The sequence below is a fragment of the Bufo bufo genome, chromosome 2 (genome assembly GCF_905171765.1).
Source record: "Bufo bufo chromosome 2, aBufBuf1.1, whole genome shotgun sequence".
Taxonomy (NCBI): Eukaryota; Metazoa; Chordata; class Amphibia; order Anura; family Bufonidae; genus Bufo; species Bufo bufo.
This window is the reverse complement of record NC_053390.1, coordinates 113,724,452-113,737,050: the sequence shown is the minus strand read 5'-3', so window position 1 is coordinate 113,737,050 and position 12,599 is coordinate 113,724,452. Positions and strand designations below refer to the sequence as shown.

The 12,599-nt window shown below is 47.9% G+C and overlaps 1 protein-coding gene across 1 annotated transcript in view; it reads right to left on the bottom strand.

Moving 5' to 3' along the window:
• Positions 1 to 11,763, bottom strand: part of LOC120990729 (ribosome-releasing factor 2, mitochondrial-like) — a 28,027-nt gene extending 16,264 nt beyond the window's left edge. The window contains exons 1-4 of the mRNA XM_040419637.1: positions 11,754 to 11,763; positions 11,455 to 11,655; positions 10,587 to 10,712; positions 10,411 to 10,499 (exon numbers count right to left, since the gene is read on the bottom strand). Coding sequence (XP_040275571.1) covers positions 10,411 to 10,499; positions 10,587 to 10,712; positions 11,455 to 11,655; positions 11,754 to 11,763 — 426 coding nt within the window. The remainder of the gene's footprint in view (positions 1 to 10,410; positions 10,500 to 10,586; positions 10,713 to 11,454; positions 11,656 to 11,753) is intronic.
• Between the last annotated feature and the right edge of the window lie 836 nt (positions 11,764 to 12,599).

Here is a 12,599-nt window from a genome sequence, read left to right as displayed (position 1 = left end):
TTTTGGGAACTACAAACAGGTTTGAATAAAAACTCGTAAACTTCTCCTTTAGGGGCACCGGAGTTATCACCCTCCGTGTGAGAAGGGATTGAACTACCTGAAAGAATGCCGCAGCCCGAACTGGATCCCTGGGGGGTTGTGAGAGGAAAAACCAGTTGGGAGGGATGGACTTGAATTCTATTTTATAACCCAAGGTGACGACCTCGAGTGTCCATGCGTTCGAGATGTGAGCTCGCCAGGTCTCCTAAAAGAGGGAGAATCGACCCCCCACCCGCGAGGGGGGGGGTGCACCTTCATGCAGAAGACCAGAAGAGGAATGTGGTGGCTGAGCCTGCGGGCACCAGGCCAGTTGGGGCTTAAAGGATGGCTTTTTACGCTGATCCTGCGTGGGCAGTCTGGCTGCAGAGGTAGCTGCCAGACGGGTGCCGGAGAACCTCTGAAAAGACCTGTAACGGACCGTTTCAGCAGACAAGGGGTTAAAATCCGTTTAGGCGATGTGCCCCTTTCTGAGAGACAGGCCCAGCTACTGCAGAACACCAATGTCCCGAACTGGATAGAAAGTAGCACTCCAAACTGGAACCTCACGAATAGCTGCTAGCAGACGAACAGGAATCAGCTTACACTCCTGGCAATCAGTCTCTAACAGCATACAGCGGATCCCCCCAATAACGAGACAAGGCTCCGTGTTGAGGGTCAAGCAGTGGTCTGAGGTGCTGGCACACCCTGCCTGGTTTTTATTACAGTTGTTTGCAAATACAGGTCCGCCCACAGGGAGGTATAAAACAACCAAGCCCATCTGGTGTACACGCCCCTAGGGGACCAGAATAAAGACTGTGACATAGGACAGATGCAGCACTGTAGGATACACAGACACAATACATCCCCACAATGCATCATGGTTTCCTCCTCTCTGCCCTGGAGACACCCGAGGCGTAATCCAATTATCTCTCAAGACAAAGAGAAGTCACCAATACACATGTGGATATAACAGAACAGACATCACCCTTTAAACACACAATGGGACAATGGCACAATAGAAACACACCCAGCATTTTCCTCCCAAGCTGACAAGTTACACTTATTATAAATTGTTACAACTTTGTGAGTTTACATTGGCCATACATATAACTTACATCAATTTAAACAGTATAACTTGGGGACAAACCTATCCAAAATTCACTTGAATAGGTTCAGGGGTTTAAAAGTTAGTGTGGGCCATAATCCTGAGGCAAGAGGCTGATAAACAGGCCTCTCCAAAACCCAGTGGCGAGGTTGGTTTCGCCACACATCTCCCCCCCCCCCAGGGAAGACTAACCAGATACATGACCTCACGCCGGTCGGTACCTGAGTTAGTCTGGCAGCCCACCCACAACCCAATACTGGACCTGTTGCATTTGGTAGCCTGTCTCTGTCCAGTGAGTCCACCAAGGTTATGTTGGAAGCTGGTACTCCCGGTCTCTGTGTTGCTCCCTGGCTTAGAGTCTGGTTGTTGGAGGGGGAGACCGACTGTCTCTACCCCCTGTGCTGTAGGTGCAGAGACCACGGTTCCATCTGCACTGTTGTGGGGCTTACTGTCTCCCCCTGGTGCGTTAAGCTGCCGCTGGGGAGAGGGGGTAACGAGCTCCTCTCCCATACATACTTCCAGCCGCTGGGGAGGGCGACCGACCGTCTCCGCTCCCAATACAGTGTGCTGCTGCTGGGGAAAGGAGACTGGGCTCTCTATTCCCTGCTGGACACTCTGCCGCTGGGGAATGGAGACTGGGCTCCCAACTCCCAAAAAATCACTCTGCTGCTGGGGGGCAGGAACAACTACCTCTGCCCCCTGTAACTCAGCCTGCCGCTGGGGAGGGAGGACGCTGCTCTCCTCTCCCTGCATTTCACACTGCCTTCCCGGCATATCACTCTGCTGCTGGGGGGCAGGGACAACTACCTCTGCCCCCCTGTAACTCAGCCTGCCGCTGGGGAGGGAGGACACTGCTCTCCTCTCCCTGCATTTCACACTGCCGCTGGGGAATGGAGACTGGGCTCCCAATTCCCTGCAATTCACACTGCCGCTGGGGAATGGAGACTGGGCTCCCAATTCCCTGCTGGACACTCTGCCGCTGGGGAGGGGAGACTGAGCTCTCTCTGTCCCGCAACTGTAATTTCCGATGGAGGTCCACCCAACGTGGCAGCTGACCGTCACCTTCTGCCCGGTATAGTAGGGTCTTGAACACTAGACTCCTCACGAACTTCACGTATTTCTCAGCTGGATTGGGTCCGAAGAAGTTCAGCCGCAACCACATCATACGGTCAAATTCCTCGACAGAGTATCTGTACTCCACTGCTGGTTCCATCCTGGTGCTTTTAGGGTTGCTGTACTGAGACATGCGTTGCCCTTAAGTTGTAAAATCCAAAGAAATGGTGTCTCCTGTAGCTGTCCTTCTGGCTGTAGGAACGATCCCGCCGCTTGCCACCAATGTAACGGACCATTTCAGCAGACAAGGGGTTAAAATCCGTTTAGGCGATATGCCCCTTTCTGAGAGACAGGCCCAGCTACTGCAGAACACCAATGTCCCGAACTGGATACAAAGTAGCACTCCAAACTGGAACCTCACGAATAGCTGCTAGCAGACGAACAGGAATCAGCTTACACTCCTGGCAATCAGTCTCTAACAGCATACAGCGGATCCCCCCAATAACGAGACAAGGCTCCGTGTTGAGGGTCAAGCAGTGGTCTGAGGTGCTGGCACACCCAGCCTGGTTTTTATTACAGTTTTTTCAAATACAGGACCGCCCACAGGGAGGTATAAAACAACCAAGCCCATCTGGTGTACACGCCCCTAGGGGACCAGAATGAAGACTGTGACATAGGACAGATGCAGCACTGTAGGATACACAGAGACAATACATCCCCACAATGCATCATGGTTTCCTCCTCTCTGCCCTGGAGACACCCGAGGCATAATCCAATTATCTCTCAAGACAAAGAGAAGTCACCAATACACATGTGGATATAACAGGACAGACATCACCCTTTAAACACACAATGGGACAATGGCACAATAGAAACACACCCAGCATTTTCCTCCCAAGCTGACAAGTTACACTTATTATAAATTGTTACAACTTTGTGAGTTTACATTGGCCATACATATAACTTACATCAATTTAAACAGTATAACTTGGGGACAAACCTATCCAAAATTCACTTGAATAGGTTCAGGGGTTTAAAAGTTAGTATGGGCCATAATCCTGAGGCAAGAGGCTGATAAACAGGCCTCTCCAAAACCCAGTGGCGAGGTTGGTTTCGCCACAAGACCCATAACGGGATTACGAAGCTCTAGGACAAAAAGAACATTTCACCTTGGGTTGTGGAAGATGAGTGCTCCCCCCCCCCCCCCCCCCGCGTCACTTCCGATATAATCTCATCGAGCTGGGAACGAAAGAGTCAATACCCGGTAAAAGAGAGGCTCGTAAGCGAGCGCTTAGAGGAGGAATCTGCCAGCCCAAACTATAAGCCAGAACTCCCGGCGAATAGATACTGCGAGAGCCGAAGAGCGCGCGACCATAGTACCAGCGTCCAAAGTCGCCTCGCAGAGGTACTTCCCTGACTGAGAGATTTGGACCGCCAAAGATTGGAGCTCCGCATTTGGGAGATCCGCCGGCAGGTCTTGGTGTAAACAGAGGGCCCACTCCGAGACCGCCTTGGCCACCCACGCAGAAGCAAAAATGGGTCGCAGGGCCGATCCACTGGCTGCAAACACAGACTTGGAGAGCGATTCAATGCAACGGTCAACCGGGTCTTGAAGAGAGGAGCCATCTGCCACCAGAACAGCCGTGTTCTTCGCTAGGCGAGCGACCGGTGGATCCACTTTCGGAGGAGAGGTCAATTTTGCCACACATTCAGCTGGAAAAGGATAGACCGCTTCTGAACCAGGAAGCGCAGACCTGGCTGTTCCCAAGCTTTTGCTACAACCACAGAAAAGTCTTCGTGCAAGGGAAAAGATTTAGGGGCCTTCTTCGCACGCAAAAATGACAACCCCTTGTGGCTGGCGGAGGGAAGGTCCTCCTGTACCTGGAAAGTGTCACCTAGGAAGGACGCCTGTGAATAGGAACCTGGAGGAGGGGGGGGGGGGGATGTTGAGGCGATGTAGACTGCACCGGTGGCGATTTCTCAACCAAACTACCCAATAGAGAAAGGATGGAGTGGGAGATTTTAGAAAGGTCTTCCACTGCCCGGGACAGGGCCCTTGCCCAGTCAGGTTCTACACAGCCAGGATGGTCCTGTACTTCTGTGGGCTGTAGAGGGGAGGGATGGCTCTGTGCGGGCGCATGGCACGCAGAACCCAGAAATGTTGCCTGTCCACGAGGGAATTTTACCCCCCTAGATGCTGAGGAGAGACTGGAGAGAGTTATCTCAAATCACGCCCCCTGAATGCCCGCTCTGTTGCGCATGGAAGCTCTCATGCGCCCGTATTGCCCAGTCAGGGAAATCAAAAATGAGTGCTGCCATGTCTGCAGAGGAACTTGACCGAGACGTGACCGAGGGGACGTGACCGAGAGTACCCCCGCAGAGCGCCGCAACATTAACCCTCTCATGCCGGAGCACCGCAGTGCGAGGAGGCAGTTAACCCCCGCATGTCCAGTGAGACCTGGCCAGGAACGCTACCCCCTCTCCAGGACTGTACTGACTTGCGAGGAGTAGGAAGGGGGAAGGGGTGCCGGTAGTAACATACTCACCTGCCTTCATCTGTGATCTTCACCCTTCTCTGTCAGACCAGCAGTGCCACCTCTACGGCCGCTGGACCGAAGTGGCAGAGGACCGGGCAGTAAAGGGTTTGGAGCAGATGGCCCTCTCGCTGGTGGGAAGCAGGGGAGCTAGGCTGCCCTGGTCCACTTGTCTTCTTGGGGGAGGCAAGGCGGTGGGATAACCGACACTGGCCAGCCTCCCTAGGAGACAGAGAAGCCTTGCTACTCTGTGTCCCCTCCAGAAACCTGTGAGAAAACAGCTTAAAATAAACTAAAAAATAAATCACAGAGCCACTCTGCTAAGCAGGGAGGTCTGCCTCCTACGACACTAAGCTAAAAACTGATATGCTCTCTCCAGGCTGGAGCGGGTATAGCTGGCATGGGAGGAGCTAACCGTTTTCAGCCTAGTGTCGCCTCCTAGTGGCAGCAGCAAGCTATACCCACGGTCCTGTGTCCCCCAATGATATGAGCGAGAAAGTTATTTAATGCACTATATATAATCTCAAAATGGTTCCTAAAAAAAAAACCTACAACTAAGGCTACTTTCACACTAGCGGCACGGACCTGCGGCAGGCCGTTCCGTCGGGTGAGTTCCGGCGAGGCACGGCAGCGCACGACGAGAGGCTGCCGGAATAAATGTCGGACATGTTGTAGTTTTATTCCAGCAGCCTCTCGCCGTGCGCTCCTGTGCCTCGCCGGAACTCCGCCCCCATTATTGTCAGGCAGTCCGGAGGCACACGGTCACTAGCGGCAGGAAGGATCCGACAGGCTGTTCACCCGACAGAACAGCCTGCCGGAGGTCCGTGCCGCTAGTGTGACAGTAGCCTAATCCCTAAAAATAAAAAATTTTGAAGAAAAAATTTAAAAGTTATGACTGCTGGAACACGAAGGGAGAAAATGTTACTGGTCCTTAACTGCCTCCGGACCGTCTAACGCAGGATCGCGTTCCGGAGGCGGCAGCCCTGCGTCATCTATATGTGTCATCTCGCGAGACGCGATATTTCCTGTGAACGCGCGCACACAGGCGCGCGCGTTCACAGGAACGGAAGGTAAGCGAGTGGATCTCCAGCCTGCCAGCGACGATCGTTCGCTGGCAGGCTGGAGATGCGATTTTTTTTGACCCCTAACAGGTATATTAGACGCTGTTTTGATAACAGCGTCTAATATACCTGCTACCTGGTCCTCTGGTGGTCCCTTTTGTTTGGATCGACCACCAGAGGACACAGGTAGCTCAGTAATAAGTAGCACCAAGCACTACACTACACCACACTACACCCCCCCTGTCACTTATTAACCCCTGATCACCCCATATAGACTCCCTGATCACACCCCTGTCATTGATCACCCCCCTGTCATTGATCACCCCCCTGTAAGGCTCCATTCAGACGTCCGTATGATTTTTACGGATCCACTGATACATGGATCAGATCCGCAAAACACATACGGACGTCTGAATAGAGCCTTACAGGGGGGTGATCAATGACGGGGGTGATCACCCCATATAGACTCCCTGATCACCCCCCTGTCATTGATCACCCCCCTGTCATTGATCACTCCCCTGTCAGGCTGCATTCAGATGTCCGTATGTTTTTTACGGATCCACGGATACATGGATCGGATCTGCAAAACACATACAGACGTCTGAATGGAGCCTTACAGGGGGGTGATCACCCCATATAGACTCCCTGATCACCCCCCTGTCATTGATCACCCCCTTGTAAGGCTCCATTCAGACGTCCGTATGATCTTTATGGATCCACTGATACATGGATCGGATCCGCAAAACACATACGGACGTCTGAATGGAGCCTTACAGGGGGGTGATCAATGACAGGGGGTGATCACCCCATATAGACTCCCTGATCACCACCCTGTCATTGATCACCCCCCTGTAAGGCTCCATTCAGACGTCCGTATGTGTTTTGCGGATCCGATCCATGTATCAGTGGATCCGTAAAAATCATACGGACGTCTGAATGGAGCCTTACAAGGGGGTGATCAATGACAGGGGGGTGATCAGGGAGTCTATATGGGGTGATCACCCCCCTGTAAGGCTGCATTCAGATGTCCGTATGTTTTTTACGGATACATGGATCGGATCTGCAAAACACATACAGACGTCTGAATGGAGCCTTACAGGGGGGTGATCACCCCATATAGACTCCCTGATCACCCCCCTGTCATTGATCACCCCCTTGTAAGGCTCCATTCAGATGTCCGTATGTTTTTTTACGGATCCACGGATACATGGATCGGATCCGCAAAACACATACGGACATCTGAATGGATCCTTATAGGGGGGTGATCAATGACAGGGGGGTGATCACCCCATATAGACTCCCTGATCACCCCCCTGTCATTGATCACCCCCCTGTAAGGCTCCATTCAGACATTTTGGCCCAAGTTAGCGGAAATTATTATTTTTTTTCTTACAAAGTCTCATATTCCACTAACTTGTGTCAAAAAATAAAATCTCACATGAACTCCCCATACCCTTAGACATTTATATTCCAGACTTCTTCTCACGCTTTAGGGCCCCTAGAATGCCAGGGCAGTATAAATACCCCACATGTGACCCCATTTCGGAAAGAAGACACTCCAAGGTATTCGCTGAGGGGCATATTGAGTCCATGAAAGATTGAAATTTTTGTCCCAAGTTAGCAGAAAGGGAGACTTTGTGAGAAAAAAATAAAAATATCAATTTCCGCTAACTTGTGCCAAAAAACAAAAATTTCTATGAACTCGCAATGCCCCTCATTAAATACCTTGGGGTGTCTTCTTTCCAAAATGGGGTCACATGTGGAGTATTTATACTGCCCTGGCATTTTAGGGGCCCTAAAGCGTGAGAAGAAGTCTGGGATCCAAATGTCTAAAAATGCCCTCATAAAAGGAATGTGGGCCCCTTTGCGCATCTAGGCTGCAAAAAAGTGTCACACATCTGGTATCGTCGTACTCAGGAGAAGTTGGGCAATGTGTTTTGGGGTGTCATTTTACATATACCCATGCTGGGTGAGATAAATATCTTGGTCAAATGCCAACTTTGTAAAAAAAATTGGAAAAGTTGTCTTTTGCTGAGATATTTCTCTCACCCAGCATGAGTATATGTAAAAAGACACCCCAAAACACATTGCCCAACTTCTCCTGAATACGGCGATACCACATGTGTGACACTTTTTTGCAGCCTAGGTGGGCAAAGGGGCCCACATTCCAAAGAGCACCTTTCGGATTTCACAGGTCATTTACCTACTTACCACACATTAGGGCCCCTAGAATGCCAGGGCAGTATAACTACCCCACAAGTGACCCCATTTTGGAAAGAAGACACCCCAAGGTATTCCGTGAGGGGCATGGCGAGTTCCTAGAATTTTTTATTTTTTGTCACAAGTTAGCGGAAAATTATGATTTTTTATATATTTTTTTTTCTTACAAAGTCTCATATTCCACTAACTTGTGACAAAAAATAAAAACTTCCATGAACTCACTATGCCCATCACGAAATACCTTGGGGTGTCTTCTTTCCAAAATGGGGTCACTTGTGGGGTAGTTATACTGCCCTGGCATTTTAGGGGCCGAATGCGTGAGAAGTGGTTTGAAATCAAAATCTGTAAAAAATGGCCGGTGAAATCCGAAAGGTGCTCTTTGGAATGTGGGCCCCTTTGCCCACTTAGCCTGCAAAAAAGTGTCACACATCTGGTATTGCCGTACTCAGGAGAAGTTGGGCAATGTGTTTTGGGGTGTCTTTTTACATATACCCATGCTGGGTGAGAGAAATAACTTGGCAAAAGACAATTTTTCCCATTTTTTTATACAAAGTTGGCATTTGACCGAGATATTTATCTCACCCAGCATGGGTATATGTAAAATGACACCCCAAAACACATTGCCCAACTTCTCCTGAGTACGGCAATACCAGATGTGTGACACTTTTTTGCAGCCGAGGTGGGCAAAGGTGCCCACATTCCAAAGAGCACCTTTCGGATTTCACCGGCCATTTTTTTACAGATTTTGATTTCAAACTACTTCTCACGCATTCGGGCCCCTAAAATGCCAGGGCAGTATAACTACCCCACAAGTGACCCCATTTTGGAAAGAAGACACCCCCAGGTATTTCATTATGGGCATAGTGAGTTCATGGAAGTTTTTATTTTTTGTCACAAGTTAGTGAAATATGAGACTTTGTAAGAAAAAAAAATCATAATTTTCCGCTAACTTGTGACAAAAAATAAAAAAATTCTAGGAACTCGCCATGCCCCTCACGGAATACCTTGGGGTGTCTTCTTTCCAAAATGGGGTCACTTGTGGGGTAGTTCTACTGCCCTGGCATTCTAGGGGCCCTAATATGTGGTAAGTAGTTTGAAATCAAAATGTGTAAAAAATAACCTGTGAAATCCTAAAGGTGCTCTTTGGAATGTGGGCCCCTTTGCCCACCTAGGCTGCAAAAAAGTGTCACACATGTGGTATTGCCGTACTCAGGAGAAGTTGGGCAATGTGTTTTGGGGTGTCATTTTACATATACCAATGCTGGGTGAGATAAATATCTTGGTCAAATGCCAACTTTGTATAAAAAAATGGGAAAAGTTGTCTTTTGCCAAGATATTTCTCTCACCCAGCATGGGTATATGTAAAATGACACCCCAAAAAACATTGCCCAACTTCTCCTAAGTACGGCAATACCACATGTGTGACACTTTTTTGCAGCCTAGGTGGGCAAAGGGGCCCACATTCTAAAGAGCACCTTTCGGATTTCACCGGCCATTTTTTACAGATTTTGATTTCAAACTACTTTGCACGCATTTGGGCCCCTAAAATGCCAGAGCAGTATAACTACCCCACAAGTGACCACATTTTGGAAAGAAGACACCCCAAGGTATTTCATGATGGGCATAGTGAGTTCATGGAAGTTTTTATTTTTTGTCACAAGTTAGTGGAATATGAGACTTTGTAAGAAAAAAAAAAATCATAATTTTCCGCTAACTTGTGACAAAAAATAAAAAGTTCTATGAACTCACTATGCCCATCAGCGAATACCTTAGGGTGTCTACTTTCCGAAATGGGGTCATTTGTGGGGTGTTTGTACTGTCTGGCCATTGTAGAACCTCAGGAAACATGACAGGTGCTCAGAAAGTCTGCTGCTTCAAAAAGCAGAAATTCACATTTTTGTACCATAGTTTGTAAACGCTATAACTTTTACCCAAACCATTTTTTTTTTTTACCCAAACATTTTTTTGCATTCCATTCAATTGAATGGGACTGAGCTGCAGAAAGGCCGTGTCACCAATGGACGTGACATCACAGGCCGCAGCAATCGCCATGGCCCCTTCCAACAGCTTGATTAGCAAGGGTGCTGGGTGTAAGGCTACTTTCACACTCCCGTTTGGTGCGGATCCGTCTTGTATCTGCACAGACGGATCTGCACCAATAATGCAAACGCTTGTATCCGTTCATAACGGATCCGTTTGCATTATTCATTTTAAAAAAAAAAGTCTAAGTCAAAACGGATCCGTCCTGACTTACATTAAAAGTCAATGGGGGACGGATCCGGTTTCAATTGCACCATATTGTGTACGTATAGGTGTCAAAGTATAGGTGGAAGAAATGCTATCCCTCCAAATGTTATTACAAAGAATATATATGCACCCAAATGAGAAAACGACTGCTAACTAGAATAAACCATCATACCTCAACACCAGCTGAGGCATCGAACACAGCGACTGCTCCATCCAGCACCCTTAATGAGCGTTCCACTTCTACTGTGAAATCCACGTGTCCTGGGAAAAGACACAATACATTGTTCAGGAGATATTACATGGAATTAGTTAGAAGTCTTGTACAAAATGAAGTAACTTAGAGACTACCTGGAGTGTCAATCAAGTTGATCCTGTGTCCATTCCAGTCAAATGTGACAGTGGCGAACTGAATGGTGATCCCACGTTCCCTTTCCTGCACCATAAAATCAGTCACTGTGTCCCCATCATCCACATCTGTCATAAGGACAGAAACCATATAAAATTGTTTAATGAAGGAATCTAATTTATACATATAGATGATGATAGACGAATAGATACTGTATTTTTCGTTTTATAAGACGCACTTTTTTCTCCCAAAAGTAGGGGGAAAATGTCAGTGGATCTTCTAAAGCTAATACGAGTGAGCGCTTGCATTATGGAAGGGCTCACTAGTATGCAGGAGTCGTGGGGAGTGATGCTCTTTAAGAGTTGCCTGTAGTCACACCCCCACCTTCTCCAAGTCTGCGCTGCGCTGTCCTGACTGCGTACAGCATCAGGACGTAGTCCGCGCACTATGACCTGATGCTACACATAGTCATGTCACAGTGCAGCGCAGGCCCGGGAAAGACTAGGAAGCGTGTCCGCGGGACAGACTGCTGGGCCTGAAGAGTAGCGCCAGAGCAGGAGAGGTAAGTTAATTTTTATATTTTAGTTTTGATGGGGGTCTGACCTAGAGGTCTCATGGGGGTCTCATCTGAAGTTTTACATGGGGGTCTCATGTGAGGTCTGATATGGAAGGTCTGATCTGAGGATCTAATATAGGGGTCTGAAGAAAAAAAATTTTTTTTTCCTATTTTCCTCCTCTAAAACCTAGGTGCATCTTATGAAGCGAAAAATACGATACACGGATAGATAAAGATATGGATAGATAAAAGTAATCAAATACTATATCTACAGACTGTAGAGCAAAGCATATACAGCAGTGCACTTTTCTTACCTCCAAGAGCACGGGTATAACCGGAATAATACAACATTCGCTCTGTGGTTGTGGTTTTCCCAGCATCAATATGAGCCATGATCCCTATGTTTCTGATCCTGCAGTAAAATCCTATTAAAACTATCACAAAGAAACGGTGGTGGACATTGCAGCAGCCAATCAGGTTCAAGGTTTTACACCTTTCTACAGCCCTTTGGGAAACTGTATATAAGCAGTGGCATAAAATAGTTTATTGCCTACACAATTACCATTCAATTAGTCATTCCAGGGCGGTATGTATGCCAGCAACCTTTGTCTACCATTGCCCATTGTTTATTAAATGCAATTTCTAGCTAGTTCTATGCAGGAACAGCCATGTGGCTGCTGGCCCATTAGTTTAAAGGAGTTGTCCACTTTTTTTTATATTGATGACCTATCCTTGACTCTGTCAATGGGACGGCTCTGTAAATGGCCTTCCTGAGACGTAATTAATAGAGAAATAAAGGTACTGCAACTGTCTCTCTGTTGGATCAAGTAGGGATGGGGGGGAGGGGGGGGGGGGGTTGGTTAGATGTTATACAATATTCTAACACTAATTCTGTGATGTTCTGTATCCTTATAATAACATGTATCTGTCTTTCTATTCTGTACTACAATGCTTTCATGTTAATATGGTGACCGTCTCATTATGTTGGAAAGACTCTAATGTATGGACTGACAAGATATTTGTTCTTTCATGCGACACTAAACTTCTTCATTTGCTGGTAGCAGATTTTTCCATGTTAACAGGGAAGTGCGGCTGACAAACAATGAAACTGTAGGGCGATCAATAATTGTTCATCTACATAAAGCAGAACTGATTGCTGCATGGGTTGGCCCATCTGAGACAATGATGGCATACTGCAAAGTTCCAGTCCCCACCACTATGGGACCGCCAGAAACAGCCGAGCCAGCACTCAACTATTTTCAGAACTCCCATAGAGGCGAATAGAGGGCGGCAGTGCATGCACTCCTGTTCTATGTTCACTTCAGGGGTCAAAAAGTGGGACCTATCTGACACTCATGGCATACCCTTGCCTTATGTCATCAATGTCCCAGATGGGAATACCCCTTTAATACTGAAGAACTTAGGGGTCATTTATTATACAGAAATACAGCTAAGGCTA